Source organism: Trichechus manatus, unplaced genomic scaffold (genome assembly GCF_000243295.1).
Source record: "Trichechus manatus latirostris isolate Lorelei unplaced genomic scaffold, TriManLat1.0 scaffold00093, whole genome shotgun sequence".
Lineage (NCBI taxonomy): Eukaryota > Metazoa > Chordata > Mammalia > Sirenia > Trichechidae > Trichechus > Trichechus manatus.
This window is the reverse complement of record NW_004444029.1, coordinates 1,104,236-1,124,525: the sequence shown is the minus strand read 5'-3', so window position 1 is coordinate 1,124,525 and position 20,290 is coordinate 1,104,236. Positions and strand designations below refer to the sequence as shown.

Genomic DNA, 20,290 nt, shown 5'->3' with positions numbered 1-20,290 from the left:
GGAGACAGAGGGTGAAGGACTGACAGTGTGAAAGAGACAGACCGTGTGAGGGAGACAGAGAGTGAGGGAGACAGACCATGTGAAGGAGACAGAGGGTGAGGGAGACAGCTGGTGTGAGGGACAGCAGGAGACCATGCAGAGGGCTGGAGGCCCCTGCACATGAGCAGCACTGTTGCAAGTTTTTCCGGCTCAGAGCTCCATGCTTCGTGGTTTTCCGTGACCCACAAGGGGATGGGCTGCAGACACATACAATTTTGTACTTGTAGAAATGATGGTCTTGCAATTACCACTCATTGTGCCTGATGCTAATTTAATGGCGAAAGAATGAGCTTCATGCAAGTTCTTCTCAGCCTTCTTTTGATAGTACAGTTGTGTGTTATTTCCTCCCTGTGATAGTACAGGTGCGTGTTATTCCTGAGGCTGCCGTAACAAAGTACCACAAAGTAGGCAGCTTAAAACAACATAAATGTATTCTCTCTCAGTTCTGGAGGCTGAGAGTCCAAAATCAAGGTGTTGGCAGGGCCGTGCTCTCTCTGCCCATTCTAGGAGAGGATCGTTCCTTGTCTCTTCCAGCTTCTGGTGGCCCCAGGCATTCCTTGGCCTGTGGCCGCATCACTCCAGTCTCTGCCTCTGTGTTCACACGGCGTCTTCCCTCTGTGTCTTTTGTCTGTGTCTCTTCCCTTTTATAAGGACATCACTCAGATGGGATCAGGACCCACCCTCCTCCAGTGTGACCTCCTGTTAACTGATAAGATCTTCAAAGACCCTATATCCAAACAAGGTCACATTCACAGGTACAGGGGTTAGGACTTCATCATTTCTTTTGGGGAACACCATTCAATCCTTAACAAGGTGTACGTTTGCAGATGTGGATAAATGTTCACAATATATCACTAAGTGAATGAATCGATCACAACATATCACACACAGCATGGCTACACACTTACGCAAAATCAGACACATGTGTGCACACGTACACACACGTGAAGAAAGCAGACTGTGCGAACACACAGCGAAACACTAACCATGGCTATTGTGTAGGAGAGGGTGGAAACATCAAGCCAAAAAAGTCAAACCAAACCTGTTGCCGTCTAGTCGATTCCGACTCATAGTGACCTGACAGGACAGTGAAGAACTGCCCCATAGGGTTACCAAGGAGTGGCTGGTGGATTCGAACTGCCAACCTTTTGGTTAGCAGCCATAGCTCTTGATTACTGAGCCAACAGGGCTCCAAAATAAACCTGTTGCCATCGAGTCGATTCCAACTGTCTCAGTCATCTAGTGCTGCTCTAACAGAAGTACCACAAGTGGATGGATTTAACAGAGAGAAATTTATTCTCTCACAGTCCAGTAGGCTACAAGTCCAAATTCAGGGCATCAGCTCCAGGAAAAGGCTTTCTCTCTCTGTCAGCTCTGGAGAAAGGTCCTTGTGATGCCTCAGTCTTTCCCTGGTCTGGGAGCATCTCAGCGCAGGAACCTCAGGTCCAAAGGACCCGCTCTGCTCCCAGCACTGCTTTCTTGGTGGTGTGAGGTTCCCATGTATCTCTGCTCACTTCTCTCTTCTATATCTCAAAAGAGATTGCATTAAGACACTAATCTTGTCAACCTCGTCAGTATAACCTCATCACAGTGATAGAATTTATAGCACATGAGGAGATCACATATAATCTCATCGTAGTGGTAGAGTTTGCAACACATAAGGAAATCACATCAGATAACACAATCATACAATGCTGGGAATCAGGACCTAGCCAAGTTGCTACACACATTTTTTGGGAGACACAATTCAATCCATGACACCAACTCACACAGCACTTTTAAAATTTTTTTTTCCTGCTTATCTTATTTTCCGGTTTTTACACACCGACCTGTCTCCTCTAAGTTTGCCATCTTTTCCTCTGTTGGGAGGGGCAGGACTAGCGGCTACATTCTCTCCCTGGGCATCAGGGGCCAACCGTCTCTGGTCAGAAAATGTCTCGCAATTAACTAGAATTTATCACACCATCTAATCACACTACCTGGAATGCAGCTGCATCTCAGGTGAAAATTGCATATAATTAAAATCGCCCTTGAAAATCCGTCTCTTGGTTCGTTTAACCAACCTCGTTTTCCTGCAAGCCTCTGGGGCGATCTGTCTTCAGAGAGGCAGAGGTTGGCCTGTTGGGCTCACCTAAGGCTAAGGCCCCTCAAAAACCATTTCTCCCTGAAGTGACACAATTAATATTTATAAGAAATTCTCATTTGCTCATAATATTACAAAATGATATTGCTTTGGAAAATTAATAGTGGACACAATATTTTAAAATTTAGATCAGTTTAACTCATGTTCGTGTATGCCTCACCAGCCAATAATATTTTGTGAAGTTTTGCTTCCTATAATTTCCAGTAGAAAAATAGTAGGACATTTTCTCCACTTTCCAAAATTTTATTGTAATGATGGGTATGCTTTTTCCCAAACACACACTTCTTCCCCCAGCTTCTTCCCTCTCCTCCACCTCCAGGGACGTTTCTAACTGCCTAGTGGTACACCCTCTCTTTGGTGTGTCTAGTTTAAAGACACTCCTTTAAAGACACTACTTCAAAAATGGATCAGTAAATTGATGTGTAAATAAGAATGTATCCTTGTTTTTTGTTTAAAAAGATCTTCTACAAGCTTCTCTTTATTAGCTTTAACACTACTAAATTGTATTTTAATATTCTAAAATTCAGACTTCATTAATGTAAACTTGCTTTCTTTAAACTTATACAGACTACTTACCACTTCTCTGTAACCTCCCGTATCTCTCCCCAAGGAGCTTGAGACCCCAAATTCAAGCCCACGTGTGACGCATTCACTCTGTACCCCTCCCAGGCACCAAGGTATTCTTCCAGACCGTCTCCTCCCTTCTCCCCATCCCAAGGCGCCCTGACCAGCAACACAACCAGCACCACTCTACTTTGCTAAAAAGGAAGAAAGAAAGAAGTTTGTACTGTTTGAGTTTTTCCCAATTAAGAGATGAGACATTATTTAGAACAAGGAAGCCAGGATGACTTGAATTCCAATTTCAACCTTATTATAAACAAAATTTGGCAGATCATGTAACTGTTTTGGTGTTTGGTTCCTTTATCAATTGTGCTCATTATATTAAATGTCCTGGTCGTGGGATTGTTGCAGGGGCGAGATAAGCTGCGGTGTGTTAAAGTGCTTTGAAAAGCCTTGATATGATGAGAATGCAAATCATTACTAAGGTTATTAATGGTGGGGTCAGAGGTTCTGGAGCCGAGGGTCTCTTTGGTAAGAGAGCATTTGGAAGTCACCAGAAACCGTCCACGGGACCCTCCCAGCCACACTGGTTGGTGGTGGTGTTGTTAGCTCCATTGAATCGCTCCCAACTCAACGTGACCCCATGCACAACGAGATTGGACTGTTGAGCTCCAGAGAATTTTCATTGACTGATTTTCAGAAGTAGATCTCCAGGCCTTTCTTCTGAATCTGTCTTAGTCTGGAAGCTCCACTGAAACCTGTTCAGCAACATAGCAACATGCAAGACAGGTGGTAGCTGTGCACGAGGTACAGTGACGGAGAAGCAAACCGGGGTCTCCCGCTTGGAAGGCAAGACTTCTACCACGGAACCACCACGCCACCTCACTGGTAGTTAGGCGGAAGAGTGCCTTTCCGACAGACGGCAGAAAGCTAACCCCTCCATCAACTTACATTAGCGCTATCTTTCCCGCATTGCTGCTCAAGTACAGCAGAAAGATGCGCTATCTAAAGCTCAAAGATGGCCAAGTCCTGCAAGACCCGAGACCTGGGAGTTCGGGAATCCCAGGCGTGCAGAGCCATGCTCCCGGTCAGCCTGGCCCTTGGATGCTGCAACCCTGGTTGAATTCCTGTCTATATCGATGAGGTGGGTTGACACAGTAGCCACAACAATGGACTCGAGCATACCAGTGATCATAAAGGTGGCGCAGGACTGGGCTATGTTTCCTTCTGTTGTACATGGGGTCGCCATGAGTCAGAGCCAATCTGACAGCAGCTAACAACGACTGTATCATGGAACTGTCAAGAATGATAACATCCTGGCTTGTAGCATCGTTGAAGCAGCAAGAACACTTGAAAAGAAAGAAAGAACAGATTCTGAAGCATCCTCTTGAGTTATTATGAGATCTTTACAAAATAATATATTGGCTCCTTGAATTTCTTACAGAGTTCCAGAAAATAAAAGGTGACTGCTGAATTCTAGAAGCTTCATCTAACATCCCTATGTCACAGTTTTTCTGCCCTCTGGCCCCTCACTAAGACAGACAACTCTAGTTCAGTTAATGAGCCCAGATTTTTCTCCTCTTTAAGCCAAACATAACCCAAATATTTTCACAAATCCTTGGCTAATCACTTCTTAGTGTTCAGAATCAGTGATTAATAATGTTATGAGTAAAGTGCTTTCAACATTTACTATTGAAGTGACTTAATTCAAATCCCTTTTAAATAGTTCTATTTCAGCCCTACTGACTTTCATGCTTCCTTAATAAATGCCTCTGGTAATAGAATCTTGTAAATTTAGTTATGAATATAAATTATGTAAATCCAATTAAAACAGCAGACCAAGTTATAAATTTCAAACAAGTTTATAGTCCCCCATTAAATGAGCTAAAATGTTATCATCTGTGGGTCTTGCCAGTATCCTACTAACTCATACGCCACATGTGGTTATTACAGCATTTCATAACTTCTTTAAAAATATCAAGGACTATTTCAAAAACTTTTATTTCTATTACTATGATGACTTTATAATTATTCAGACTTTCAGCTTTTGCCCTGACATTCAAATGTCATCGAAGGACTCATGTCGGTGCTTCTTCAGTTGCTCTAAATTGCTAAGCATTCAAGAAGATCTTCTAGTCATAAACTCAAAGCACCTCGTGGTTGAAAAGGATATAACGTTCCTTTGTACTCAGCTGACTTCTCATCGAACCCTCCTCTTACGCCAGGCACTGAGCTAAGTGCTTTCACCTGTATTACCTTACTTACCCTCACAGCAAATTTACATGTAGGTATTGTGATGGTTGATTACATGTGTCCACTTGGCTGAGCTGTAGGACCCCGTTACCTGGTCAAACACTAGTCTAGGTGTTGCTGGGAAGGCATTTTGTAGATGTGGTTAGCATGGACAATCAGCTGACTTTAAGGAAAGGAGATTATTGTCCATAATGCAGGTGGGCCTCACCCAATCAGCTGAGGGCCCAAGAACAAAATCTGAGGTTTCCCAGGGTAGAAGGGTTCTACCGCAAAACTGTAACGTGAAAATCCTGCCTGAGTTTGTCTGCCGCCTGCCTACAAGTTCACACTTGTCAACCCCACAGTCTCATGAGCCAAGTCCTTAAAATCAATCAGTCTCTCTCTATATGTATTTATCCATCCATCCATCTACCTCTGTCTCTATGTGTACTATTCTGTTTCTTTGGGAACCTCTGACTGATACCAGGTATTATTACTCCTATGTTGAAAACGAAGAAACTGCCACCGCTACAGGTCCCGTGTGTTACCCCATGCAGCCCGCCTGCTTCCTTCTGACACACGCTTGAGGGTCCTGGATAGTCTCCCTTCTTCCTCTGTCTTCCTTCCTGGGGCTTCTGTGTGGCTCAGTGAGGACACACACACACACACACACGTGTGCATGCACACACTCTTATGTACAGAGGTACACAAACGTGCACACACTAACACATGTGAACATATATGCACACACACACTACACACACGTGCACACGTGCTCACATGGACACATGCTACCAAAGGCCCCCGGTTCCATTACACTGGGACTCGCTGATGTTTTTCACTAAGCTGTGAGAGAGCCGTGAGTTCCAGTGGGGGAACTTACAGCAGGGCTGGAGTAGTGTAAGGAGTGGGCTCGAAGGCTAGCCAGTCTGCACCCGAAACTCTGTCCTGTGAACTCCTGCCTTGCCGCATCCTTCCCTGCGGCCTGAGGTCCTAGTGACAGGGGCGCCCCCTGAGTTAGCAGGAGCGGGCCTGGAGGGTGGTGAGCACCTCGTGTGATGTGGGTCAGCAAGGCGGGTCTCAGGGATGTTGGTGAGAGTGTGGAGCAGGTACAGTTTAGGTGGGAGGGCGCTAGACCAGCTCCAAGGAGGTGGCGAAGGCAGCTTCTGTGGGGACGGAGCTGAGGAGCTGATGGGGCTGGGGGGCACTAGGAGGGGGACAAGCAAAGGCGCCCTGCCTTTCACCTTCTTGCCGAGGCCAGCCCTGCCCTGGGAAAAAGAGAGGGGATGTCTCTGTCCTCCTGGTGGCTCCTGGGCACTAAGATCCTGAACGCAGGCTAATTGTATCAGTGCGGTAATTTAGTTCCATCAGAAAATAAATCACCTTTACTTCCTGATCCGCGTTAGAATACTGCACTGTGGGAAGTGTGTTCCAGGTTCCTAAGGTCACTTGGTGTGATTGGAATATACTGCGTATCGTTATGGACATATTATTAGCATATAGAGCAGAGACATTTTTCCTTGAAACCACTTGATCTTTATACCCATCATTTAGAAAGCCTGCTTAATATTCAACAAGTGGATTTGCCAAAACTTGCTTAATCTAAAGAGCTCACGATAGGAAATGGCCCCTTCTGTTTCTGTTCTTGAAATCATTTCCATTTTTTTTTGTGTAAATAATGCTGCAGCGAAGGTCTTTGTAAGTCGCGTTTTAGTATTTGACATTGTTGACCGAGGACAGATCGCCAGAGATGTGGAAAGATGGAGCCGGAGGGCATCAAACGTTCATGGCATTTCACAGATCGAGCCAAGCTGAGTTCCCGCAACGTCATGCCACAGGGTTGTCTTAATGTCTATGCTGAGAACCATGACATGTTGTTTTATGCACTGAATTACACAAGAAACACAAATTATTCAAAAAAATAGACGAAAAGATGCTCAACGTCAGGGTCGGGGAAACCAAGTGGAAGCAGCAGCGATGCGGCATTTTTGCCTCTCCGACTGGCGAAAATTGCCAAGTTAAATACAACAGCGCATGTTGGGAAGACGGTAGAGAAAGGCGTTCTCATTCCCTCCTAAGTGGAACTCTCCATTTGAGGCAAAAAGTGAACTTTTAAAGGTCAATTGGGTATCATCTACCAAGATGTAAAATGTGGAGATTCTATTTAACCCAGTAATTATGCTCAAAAACTCTACCCTAGAGAAACACTAGGTATGAGAGAAATAGATATCACAGAAATGATCATCACGGCATTTTTCATGATCACGGGATGTAGGGGAAAAACTAAATAGCCAGCCACGGAGAAATTACTATTTAACCATTATTTAACCATTAGAAAGAGCGTGACGGGCTTGCTTCCAGAAGTTTTCATCACCCAACAGAAACCCTGCACCCACTAGACATTGACTCCTCACCCCCTCTCCTGACCCCCGGCACCCACTAATCCACCTTTGTCTCTGCATTTCCCCATTGTAGATTTCCCCACTGTCACCATACAATATTTGTCCCTGAGCGTTATCTTTCCAGGGTTCATCCGTGTCGCGGCATGTATCAGGACGTCGTCTCTCTTTATGGCTGATGAATATTCCATTGTACAGATGGACTGCATCGGATTGCTCCACCACCTGTTGGTGGACACGTGAATCACTTCCACCTTTGGGCTATTGTGACTCATGCTGCCATGAACGCTGTGTGGGATCTAGTTTTATTTGAAGTTTATTGGAATTTCTGGATTCAGACCCTGATCTGCCTAGAATTATCCCCTCAGTTGTTCAATATTATTTATCCAAATATTTACTTGAATCACTTGACAAAATGCAATGCCAGGCCTTTGATGCATCACCTGCTCCTGAAGGCTATATATTAAAACAAAAACAAAATAAAGAGCCTTAAGAACTCCTGCAGCAGTACCAAAACATGGTCACCCCAGAAGAAAACTCCTCCAGAACAATTCTTTTAAATCCCGGAAACAAAGTCAAAGTGTCGACCTGTTCTTTTTCACATTTATCACAGCAGAACAACTGCCAGGATCTAAGTCAGGCGCTGGAGTTCAAACAATCTCAACAGCAGCCGTGACCAGCAGGTCTCACTTGGGCAAAATCTATGCTTCAGATTCCAGCAATAGCAACATTCGAAAGAAAAATAAGATAAGACAAGGAGAAAGCATTCTGCAGTCCTGACGGGGCTTCAGCTTATACTCTGCTGGCTGATTACTGCCATGTTGTTGAGCCGGCTTCCTCATGGACCCAAATCCAAAGGAAGAAGAGGCGCGTAGCAAAGCAGCTTGAAACATCCAACCGTAAATCCCCGTTTAGAAATACCATCCTTACCAGTCACTCTCTGAGGTCCCCCACCCTGCGCCATACAATCCGTTCTGCAAACCCCATTTCTTCACTTCACTTTTCCCTGGAGTTCTGGAAGGGCTGAAACGTTATCCACAGCCAGGACCACTGGAGTCTGAGCCCATGGCTTCTTTTCCTGTACTAATCTCCACTGGGCAGCAACATGAAATGAGACTTGGCGTCCATACTCAGGGTATGACATCAAGTTGACAAACGGCTGATGGTGGCTGGGGTCCAGAGGGTCTGACCCAAGCCTGTAGTCACCACCACGCAGGGGAGAGTGCAGCGTCAGCTCCTTTTCTTCTGGAACCTTGTGGTAGGGATGAGCAGTTCATAGCAATTTGTCCTTGACATGGTCAGTTTGTCAACTGGGGAAATACTCACGAGGTGGGAAGTTTTGCACTATTTTATAATGAATGCTTGAGGCTGTGAAAATGTGACCTGTGATGCTATTAAATCATTAAGTTTCTAAAAAATCCAACTCACCAAGTCAATTCCGACTCATAGCGACCCTATAGGAGAGAGCAGAAACTGCCCCATAGGGTTTCCAAGGAGTGGCTGGTGGATTGGAACTGCCAGCCTTTTGGTTAGCTGCCAAGTGCTTAACCACTGCTCCACCAGGGCTCTGCCCACAAGCAGTAGCATGCCATAATGGTTTTTGAGGAATTTTGTGCTTACTTATGGATACTCCCTTGGCCCACCTCAATACTCATGTGGAGGGTTATCTTTTCAAATCTGTCCATGTTAGGCTCCTGACTTGCCACGAGAACATTTCAGCCCTACACTTCCTTCTCTTAAAAAAAAAAAATTGCTGTTGGGTTGACTCCGATTCCTGGTGACGCCATGTGTGCTGTGTTCCAGGGGGTTTTCAATAGCTGATTTTTTTTGGAGTAGGTCATAGGGCCTTTCTTCCGAGGTGCCTCTGGGCAGGCTCGAACCTCCAGCCTTTCGGTTAGCAGTGAAGCGGGTTACCCGTTTGCACCACCCAGGGACTCTAGCCTTGTCTTAGCACAGGAATGGAGTGTTTGCATCCTAGGGGCTGGTCGGAAAGCTCACTGTTGCTTAATGCCCAGTGGAAGCTCCCGAGGAGGACAGCCTCAAGGCCGTGCAGTCCACAGGGTGTCCTGGACAAGCTGCCTCACCCTGGCTGGTATACAAGAGTCCCCTGGGGAATTTCCTGAAAAGGCCAGGACCTGGGCTCCATCCAGTCACTGGTCTGATGTGGGTGCTCAGAGAACACCAGAGCTGTTGAAGTTGGAGTGGGATGAGCAGACAATGGAAGAAGAGGAGCTGAGGTTAGAGAGAGAGAAGGGTGGGGCTGGGGAGAAGAGGCCCGGCTCTGTCGGGCACCGAGGGCCCCTGTGAGGGTCTGCCTTCTGCCCAGAGTCACATGGAGACCGACCGAAGGTTTGAGGAGGGTAGTGACACGACATGACACACATTCTAAAAGGACCGCGCTGGCTCTATTAACTCCTTTTTCCATTGCAACAGTGAATAAACCCAGAAAAGGTACAAACAAGAAACAATTTTCCAAGCTACTCAACTGTTTAATGGAAGGAAAGCCATGGCTAGGATCCGAAATATCAGAATTGTCCGTGTACAATCTCCCTGGGTTCCTGAGAAGGGCATGGAGAGGCACATTCCAGCAAAAGCCCAAATTGTTTTTACTGTGGGGTTTGAGCTGGAAATGTGAGCTCTCAAGTCCTTTCTTGCTTGGCAATGTCCAGAAGCCACTCCCAGAAATTCTAATTCCATGGTCTGGGGCAGAATGCAGGCATCTCTGTTGTTAAAAGGCTTCCAAGATGGTCCAAACGCACATACAGAAACCGCTGTTCCAGAGACTGGCAAAAACAACCGCCGTTGGCAAACGCCTTTGTGTTTCCCCTCTTGTGCTCTGTCACTGTGCTGTCCAATATGGAAGCCACTAGCCGCATGTGGCTGTAGAAGAGGGGCTAGAGCAAGCTGAGATGGGCTATATGCATGAAAGTCTCGGTGGATTTTGAAGACTTAGTATGAAAAAAGTAAACGTAAAATGTCTCGTTAATAATTTTTATATAGCTTACACGTTGAAATGATAATATTTTGGGCATACTGAATTAAATACATAATTTTACTAGTTTCCTTTCACTTTTTTAATGTGGCTACTAGAAAGTGTAAAATGACAAGTGTGCTCACACTGTAGGTTTATTGGACAGTGCTAATGTGAATCATTTCAAGAACTCTGCTAATATGCGTCATAGCCCTCTGCCCCCACCTCCCCACCCACACTTTCAAACACACCTCCAAAGCCACCACCCTCCAGAGTCACTTTTTAAAGGAAAACGCTAAATTGATTTTCTACGTCTTTCCTCCAGGCAAGGTGTGAGTAGAAGCATTGAAAAACAACCCAGTGTAGTAGTTAGTAGGAAGAACTTGCTAGAAGTGTGACCGTGTGCAAGTTATTGGCCTTCTGAGTCCCCACGTCCTCATCTATGAAATTGGACTAATGGCATCTACCTTGGAGTGTTGGGGGGCTAAATAACATAGCTCCCAACTGCTGGTAAATGGTAGATGTTACTATTGTTGGCAGGGAGTCCCTGGATGACGAAAATAGTTGAGCACTGGACTACTAACTGAAAGTTGGCAGTTTGACCCAGAAGCTCCTAGGGAGACGGGCCTGGCAATCTGCTTCCAAGAGGTCACGGCCTTGAAAACCGTATGGGACAGTTCTACCCTGCACTCATGGGCCACCGTGAGTCAGAACTGACTTGACAGCAACTAACAACAACAAACTCTTGTGGGCGTTGCAGTTGAGAGAAAGCGAGGAGGCCCCTCGGATGCAGGTTCTGTGTTTCAGCGTCAACAGCGATGCCCGATCCCCCGCCTGGACAGAGGTGCAGACCCTCCTCTTCCTCACACTCCTGAGGCTCCTTTACCCTGCAGTCTGTCATGTGGTTGGAAATAAATTCTCAGAAAGTCCGATCTATATCCAACTAAAGTATAAAATAATTGAAGGGCAAAATGTTTTTGGAAAGGGCATTTTTGATGATCAGAACTATGGGCGCCATATTTAGTGAAAACATCAGAGAGCAGGTAGTCTTGAGAAGCTTCGTGCTCTAACTGAGCTGTTCTACTGGTGAGAGCTTGCTTCACCTTGCTGTTTATATCTGACCTTGGGTATTTCCACCTTTGACCTTGTCCGGGATTGAATTGGGCCCCCCCAAAATAATTTTAAACTTAGCTGGGCCATGAGTCCCAGTATTGTGTGGTTGTCCACCATTTTGTCATCTGATGTGATTTTCTTGTGTGTTGTAAATCCTGCCTCTATGATGTTGATGAGATGGATTAGCAGCAGTCATGTTGATGAGATCTACAAGATTAGATTGTGTCTTAAACCACTCTCTTCTGAGATATAAAAGAGAGAAGCGAGCAGAGAGACAGGGGGACCTCATACCACCAAGATAGCAGCTCCAGGAGCAGAGTGTGTCCTTTCGACCTGAAGTTCCTCCCTGGAGAAGCCCCTAGACCAAGGGAAGATTGATGACAAAGACCTTCCTCCAGAGCCAACAGAGAAAGCCTTCCCCTGGAGCTGATGCCCCGAATTTGGACTTCTAGCCTACTAGACTATGAGAGAATAAATTTCTCTTTGTTAAAGCCATCCACTTGTGGTATTTCTGTTATAGCAGCACTAGACGACTAAGACAGACCTTATGACTATTATCTCAATAACACACGTCAGCCTCAAAATCTTAAATTACACCATTTAGTCCCCTTTTGTCCAATTGCCAAGCAGAAGAAGTGACTTTCTTTAATGTTTTGTGATTAAATTCACTAAACCAGTTTGTCATTGGAGGTTTCTTTTTTCATAGCCATGGAAAGGCTTGCATGGTTGGTTTTTCTGATTCTCAGGAGACAAACCAGTTAAGCTAAAGCGGGTTTTGGGTTCAGTTAAGTGCTCTGCCTCCTCCAGTGGGTCAGCCCCAGTGAGGATGACGTCGGAGGTGGTGGGCAGCACGCACTGTAAATCGCCATCCTCCGCCACCATATCTCCAAACCAAAGGCACCGTTAGAACCTTACACCTTGAGACTTGAGCTGGTGAAAAATAAGAAATTAGTGATTACTTTAAATTTTCCCAAACTAGGGAATAGAAGAAATGGCAATAGGCAGGGGAATACTATGGTTAAAAAAAAAAAAAGTGACGTATGCGGTCAGCGAGCTGTGTGTGGAGGGAAACTCGACAAGCAGAAAGGGCAGGTGAGGAAGCAGGGACAGCGCGTCCCCACCCTCTGAATCAGCATCCTCAGACGGCGTGTCTTTGCTGGTTTTCCTGAGCACTGAAACAGCGCAGAGCCTTCTGGGGGCCGCGTTTCAGCTCCCCTGTGTCAGAGGGCAGCTCAGTGGACAGACGCTCGGGTAAACTGGGCACCACAGGTCACTAGGAACAGATGCTTAAGCCATTTTGAGATGTTCTAGAAAGTGTGGGGTGTGTGTGTGTGTCTCTGTCTGTGTGTCTGTATCTGTGTGTGGTGTGTGTGTATGTTTATACATACACAATGTTGATACACACACAATGTTTACACACACACACAGTGTTTATACACACACACACAATGTTTATACAAACACATGATGTTTATACACACGCATGTTTATACATACACACATTGTTTATACTTATACACACACAATGTTTATTCACACATAAAGTTTATACATACACATACAATATTTATACACACACAATATTAATACATACACACAGTGTTTATACATACACATTTGGGGGGTATATACACACATATATACATGCTTTCTGAAAACAGACACTTTTTCTGGAAAGCTGTGTTGAGGGTAATTTTATGCGTCTATAGAGAGATACAGATCGAAGTAGAAAGCCTTTTGCAAATATCTTTATTTCATATGAGAATGAATTGATTTCATATAACAATAAATAAATCTAGTTCTTTCTCCACGGATTTGGTGGAAAAAAAGAGGGGAATGCTGGGAGAATCTGCAAAGGGAAAAAAGTTTCTAATACAAGAAAAAACTATTAAAGGTTTTATTATCAACTTTGTAATGGAAGTCGTCTCCTTACTTCGAAATATTGTTTTCATGGAAGTCGAGGGAAAAGGGGGCCTAAAAATGCCCCACAATGTTAATTTCCCCAGACAAACACAAAAGGTCAGAGCCTGCAGACTTCCAGAGGTTTCTCGCTGTCGGAGGCGCCATGCGCAAGGATACAGTGGTGGGGGCGCTAAAGTGGTTTTCTTTCCCTTCCCACTTCCGTTCTTCCCTCGCACCAAAAGGTGGGCAAAGTGTAAGGATTACAACAACCTCATTTGCCACGAACTCTGGACGATTCATAATCCTGGACTTATTTTCTCCAAAATGTGCTGATAGCCAATTATTTCTTTGAGGGGAATCTTTGCTCTTTACCCCACATTTTATCTTTTTTGGAGAAGTTACTCCTGAAAAATTATAGATGGTGATACAATATACCACCATCAAGTTTAGTTTTCCTTTTGGGGAGGCAGATGGGGCTATAACTCTAAAAAGGAGGAATATGGTCAAACAGGTTCATGACCATCCATTCATCAAATGTGTGTTAATTACCTAATACATTCCCAAGCTATGCTGAGCAGTGAAGATACAAAATCAAATAAAATGCAGTGTTTGCCTCAGAAACTCATGGTCTCGCGTAGCAGACATATATGTAAACCTCCCCTTGTACCTTAGTGTGAGAAAGTCTTTAGAAGGATTATGTTTTGCGTTTATTTCTTATAAGAATGAATGTTTAAGTCTCATCCTCACAGAAACAAACCCTAACCAGAGCAAAATAAACCCTAGGGGTCACCACCAAACGAGGACACAGCCCAGAGCTGGCAGATCCAGACGTCTGGCCTGGGAGGAACCAGGGTGGTCTGGCCCGGCTCCTTGGACTCTGCATGGCCTCGTAAAGAGTTTTCAGTAAACACTTTTTGTCAAGAGGCATAGTGGGACCCACCCCTCAGAATCCAAAAACCCTGTGAGGTCTCAGACAACTTTACAGGGAAATGACAGAGTTCTCGAGCTGTATGAAGTAGGACACCATTTGTTGTGGTGGTGTTGTTAACGGCCCTCGTGAGGGCCCTGACTCATGATGACCTTATGTACAGCGGGACGAAACATTGCCCGGTCCTGCGCCATCTTCGTGATCGTTGGTCTGCTCGAGTCCATTGTTGTGACCATTGTGTCAATCCGTCTCATGGAAGGTTCCCCTCGTTTTTGCTGACCCTCTACTTTACCAAACATGATGTCCTTTTCTAGCCATTGGTCTTTCCTAATGATGTGTCCGAAATAAGTGAGCCAAAGTCTCACCATCCTCACTTCTAAGGAGCATTCTGGTTGAATTTCTTCTAAGACTGTTGTTCTTTTAGCAGTCCACGGTATATTCAATCTTCTTCACCAAGAATACCATTAGTTGGTCATATTTCATACTTTCGTGTTCCTTTCAAGAGAGCAATCGCAGATGAGTATCTGTAAATCACCATGCATGTATGTAACCACCAAAATTGTCCACGTGTGTCTTTTCCCACTTGCCGCTGGGTGGGTTCGAACCGCCAGCCTTGCAGTTAGCAGCCAAGCACTTAACTGTTGTGCCACCAGGGCTCCTTAGACATCACCTAGAGGGGGGAAAGAGATGTGCTTTGATCTGCCATGTTTGTGTTTTACTCTCGGCTCTTGGAAGAGCTGGATGACCTCACTCCTCTGGTCCTCAGTTTTCTCATCTGTAAAACGGGTGGAAACATCCACCTCCAAAGTGTTGTTGTGGTGTAATCCAGGTAATTAAGATAATGCACGAAAGGTGACTGTTGTGACCCACACTTGGTGGGAACTCAATCAACACTCACCTCCCCTAGCCTTGTAAACGTGTGCCTGCCTCCAAATCAAAAGTGTCTCACGGAATTTGCACACTTTCATGAGTGCCTGCTCTTCTGGGGCCACAACCGTGAATGAAGAATAGTGTTGTCCCCAACGAGCCTTACCAGTTACCAGCGGCCATCGAGTCGACCCCAGCTCATGGTGACCCCATGTGTGTCAGAGTAGAACTGTGCCCCATAGGGTTTTCAATGACTGGTTTTTCAGATTAGATCGCTAGGCCTTTCTTCCCAGGCACCTCTGGGTGGACTCGAACCTCCAACATTTCAGTTAACAGCCGAGCACGTTAACTATTTGCAACACCCAAGGGGATTTACAGTCAAGGAATTCTATTTAGCTCCAACAGATCAGCCAAGCAAACAAGAAAATAGGGAATGGTTAGTGTTAAGGAGAGAGCAAAGATGACGCAATGTGTACTCATCAACAGAACTGGTAGAAACGACCTAGTGTCTGGAACCAGCACAAATTAAGTAATTAAATAATTTTACAAATAAATAATATACTTCCTAACAGCAGTAGCTTTATAGCAAACTATGACATCAGCAGAGTGGGGGTGAAACGAGGAGACGCACCAGGTCAGGGACAACTTTACCTCTGAAAGCTCTTCAGGCAGTGGACCGACATCCACATAAATGTGCTGTAGCTAACCGAAAAACCAAACCCGGTGCCGTTGAGTCGATTCCGACTCATAGCGACCCTATAGGACAGAGTAGAACTGCCCCATAGGGTTTCCAAGAAGCAGCTGGTGGATTCAAACTGCCGACCTTTTGGTTAGCAGCCATGCTCTTAACCACTGCACCACCAGGGTTTCCCTCTAGCTAACTAAGCCAATATGAAAGAGGAAAAGCAGTAGAAATTAAGAACATCTGCTAATCTGCAGTCTGCAGGTTGTTTAAGTCTGCTGAATATATCATTCTGAATGATGCATCTTTTAACACTTCCATTAATAAATTATCACTTTAATTAACGATGTTGTTTAAAGTGGTGGAATGTCATTTCTCTCTAGATGTCCACTTTTCAAAGGGAATGAAACTGAAAAGTTTCACCTTAGGTGAACAGGGATTGCTGGAAGGAGAACACGCTGTCACTATGAGGAAATTCAAATTCAGTTCGGCTCAGCTCAACAAATACTTCCTGAGCGCCTGCTGGAGGCCAGGTGCTGGCCGAAGTCACAAAGACGCAGCTTAGCCTCAGAGCCCACTGTCTGGTAGGACACAGGTGCTTGAGTAAGGCAGTCAACCCATTGTCCTCTCCTCCCCTTCCTTCCCTTCCCTGTGCAGAGGAGGACTTGGCGATGGACCCACTAGTCGTCGTTGTTGTTAGGTGCCATCCAGGCGATCCCAGCCCATAGTGACCCTGTGAACAACAACGAAACACCGCCCGGTCCTGCGCCATCCTAACAGTCATTGCTAGGTTTCAGCCCATTGTTGCAGCCACTGTGTCAATCCATCTTGTTGAGGGTCTTCCTCTTTTTCGCTGACCCTGTACTTTACCAAGCATGATGTCCTTTTCCAGGGACTGGTCTCTCCTTATAACATGTCCAAAGTAAGTGAGACAAAGTCTCACCATCCTCGCTTCTAAGGAGCATTCTGGCTGTACCTCTTCCAAGATAGATTTGTTCTTTCTTCTGGCAGTCCATGGTATATTCAATATTCTTCTCCAACACCACAATCCAAAGGCATCAGTTCTTCTTCAGTGTTCCTTATTCATTGTCCAGTTTTCACATGCATATAAGGCCATTGAAAACACCATGGCTTGGGTCAGGTGCATCTTAGTCTTTAAAGTGATAGCTTTGCTTTTTAACACTTTAAAGAGGTCGTTTGCAGCTGATTTGCCCAATGCAATACAAGTTTGATTTCTTGACTGCTGCTTCCATGGGTGTTGATTGTGGATCCAAGTAAAATGAAATCCTTGACAACTTCAGTCTTTTCTCCATTTATCATGATGTTGCTTATTGGTCCGGTTGTGAGGATTTTTATTTTATGTTGAGGTGTAATTCATAATAAGGCCCACTAGGGGGCCTGCTTATTTGTAAAAGGCTTTCTGGGTGTCTGTGTATGTGTGTGCTTGTAATCTCAAATTGGTTTTCCAGAAGTATTTGCATATGCATACAAATATGTCAGGAATTAGGTTTTTTTTAATATTTTATATACATGTATATGTATAATCAAATTAAATCCCAAACCCATTGCTTTTTGAGTCCATTCTGACTCATAGCAACCCCATGTGTTACAGAGTAGAACTGCTCCGTGGAGTTTTCTAGACTGTAATCTTTATGGAGGCAGATCACCAGGATTCTTCTTCCGTGGAGCTGCCGAGTGGGCTTGAACCACCAACCTTTAGGTTAGTAGTGACGTGCAAACTGCACCATATATATAGACAGAAAATAGTTTTAAGGTCCACGTACAAATTTTTATATCAAAATATATATATACAAATGTCAGAAACTATAAAGAGATAATATGTCAATGATAGGTAGGTAGATGATAGATAGTTGATAGACAGGTAGGTAAGTAGGCAGGTAGATAGATGATAGATAGTCAGATAGATGATAGACAGACAGACAGACAGGTGATAAACAGAATGAACAAACGTGGTGAAATTTTTAAAATCAGGGAATCTACACCAGGGGTGACGGGAGCTCTCTGAACCGTCCTCACGTCTTTTCTGTAAGTTTGCCCTCCCGACCGCATCCTAGCCCGGGCCGCCGTGTGTGTGCAGTAAACACAGCCTCAGGAGCACGGCCTGGAGACAACATGCAAACCTCTCCCAGTTCAGGTCCCCACTGAGGTTGTCCCGTGCTGTTGGTGTTAAAAGCCCGGCCGGGGGTCCCCAGCGTTTACAGTCACGAGCACACGGCTCGCTGAAGTGTCTAAAGTAATGTACTTCACCCGAGTCTCGGGAGCAGCCCACACCATCCAGGCTAAATGGAGTTTCCCTCCTGTGTGCACACCCAGACCCTGAGGGTGTATTACATGAGGCCGGCCCAGAAGCCTCCTGGCCTCAGAGTGGAGGCAGCCTGGTCACAATGGACACGTGTCCACGGGGGACCCAGAACAAGCAGAGAACACTCACCCCCCAGGGCCCAAAGTTGTTAGTCCAAAGCAATTAGAGTAAATGGAAGAAAACATGGAACAACAGAGTAAAAAGTTCAGGAGGGAGCTCCAGGGTGGTGACTAGGGGAGAAAACGCAGACTTGGCCAGCTTAAGGCCAGGAGAGGGCCTGGCTGGGTATGACGGCAGGGCCTCGGGAGGCCTCGGTAACCCGCTTACACAGAGCTGGGCGCGGACGGAACAGGCCTGACAGAGAGCACAGTGCCCGTGAGGGACAGAACTCCCCCAAATCCACTCAGTGCTCCTGTGGAATGATTCGTGATGGCACAGTCGTGGTGGTGATCCTCTGGGCGGGAATTCAGCCAGGAAGGGTTTGCCGCGCTGTTTTCCCTGGAGCGGTCTGGGCCCTGTGTTCCTTGTAGCTGTCAGTGGGCGCTGTGCAGAGTGCGGCATCGGGCAGCTGGCAGGGAGGTGGGCACTCCGGAGGAAGGAGTCCACACAGTGGAAGGTGTTTGTTTACAGAGAAGGTAAAGAGAGGGAAGCCCACCACAACGGGCGCTCGATAATGTCTGTTTGCCACTATTTTTTAATCTTACAGATTTCCATAGTCTGCCATGCTCTTACCTTTTTGTAGAGTATTTGTGTTGATGAGTAAAGCCTCTTACTGGTTTCCTGGGGCTGCTGTGACAAAGGACCACACACTGGGGGTGCTTAAAACAACAGAAATTTATTCTTCCACAGTTCTGGAGGCCAGAGCTGAAATCCCGCTGTGGGCAGGGCCGTGCTCTCTCTGAAGGCTCTGGGGGAGGGTGCTTCCTTGTCTGGCAGCTTCTGGTGGCCCCAGGCCTTCCTGGGCTTGTGGATGCGTCACTCCAATCTCTGCCTCCATGGTCGCGTGGCCCTCTTCATCTGTCTGTCTGTCTTTGCGTGGCCTTATCTTCTCTGGGACTCTCCTCTCACAAGGACACCAGTCATGAAAAGATTAGGGCCCACGCTAACACTCGCAGCTTAGCTGATTACATCTGCAAAGACCCTATTTCCAAACAAGGTCAGGTTCACAGGTACAGGGGTTAGGACTTGAACGTGCCTTCTTGGGGGACACAATTCATCCACAACAATGGCCATCGCGTAGATGCCTGCCCAGCCTGGACCCCCTGCCTGGGACTGGTGTCTGCCTTCTCGAGCTCCTCAGGGGGCGTTACAATGCCAACCGTCTGCCCCAGTTAACTGTCGGGAGCGGCTCAGCGCTTCTCATCACTTTTCCATCTTTCCTTTTCTTTCAACAGATGTTGGTGCCTTTTTTGAGGAGGGAATGTGGCTCCGGTATAACTTCCAGGCTGCAGGCACCAGTGCCAGAGAAGCCCCCGGCAGAGCTGTTGGCGCGACTGACCCGCAGAGCCCAGCCCCCGACCTGGCTCAGGAGCAGCTCAGCTTCAGCTTCAGCACCTCCAAGGCGCCCTGCATCCTGCTCTACGTCAGCTCGCACACCACCGACTTCCTGGCCGTGCTCCTCAAGCCCACCGGTGAGGTGCAATGCTGGCCTTCCGTGGTCAGACGTCAGGGCCCAGGACACTGTCATGAGAGGTTGAGCATAGCAGAGTTCTGGGCTCTGAGAACAGGACCACGAGCCAGTCACACCACTTAGAACCTCATTTCCCGACATGAAAGTCAAGAAAACAACCGTGGTTTGGCAGCTTTGTAGCAACGAGTAGGTGTCATACCGTTGACAAAGCACACCGAGTTCTCGCTAAGACCCATATGACAGGAATGCAGGAGGGGTTTGTATTTATAATTGAACTTACCAATTATAATTTAAGAGTCCTGGGTGACACAAATGGTTAAGCAAGCTCAACTACTAACCAAAAGGTTGGCAGTTCAAACCACTTAGAGGCACCTTGGAAGAAAGGCCTGGCGATCAGCTTCTGAAAGGTCACAGCCTTGAAAACAGTATGGAGCACATTCTTCTCTGTACACACGGGGTCACCAGGAGTCGGAATCGACTCGATGGCAACTGGTTTGATT

At 46.0% G+C, this 20,290-nt stretch overlaps 1 protein-coding gene across 1 annotated transcript in view; it reads left to right on the top strand.

Moving 5' to 3' along the window:
• CNTNAP2 (contactin associated protein 2) overlaps positions 1 to 20,290 on the top strand; it is a 1,280,693-nt gene that overhangs the window by 1,123,035 nt on the left and 137,368 nt on the right. Inside the window, exon 18 of the mRNA XM_023736915.1 lies at positions 19,555 to 19,791. Coding sequence (XP_023592683.1) covers positions 19,555 to 19,791 — 237 coding nt within the window. The remainder of the gene's footprint in view (positions 1 to 19,554; positions 19,792 to 20,290) is intronic.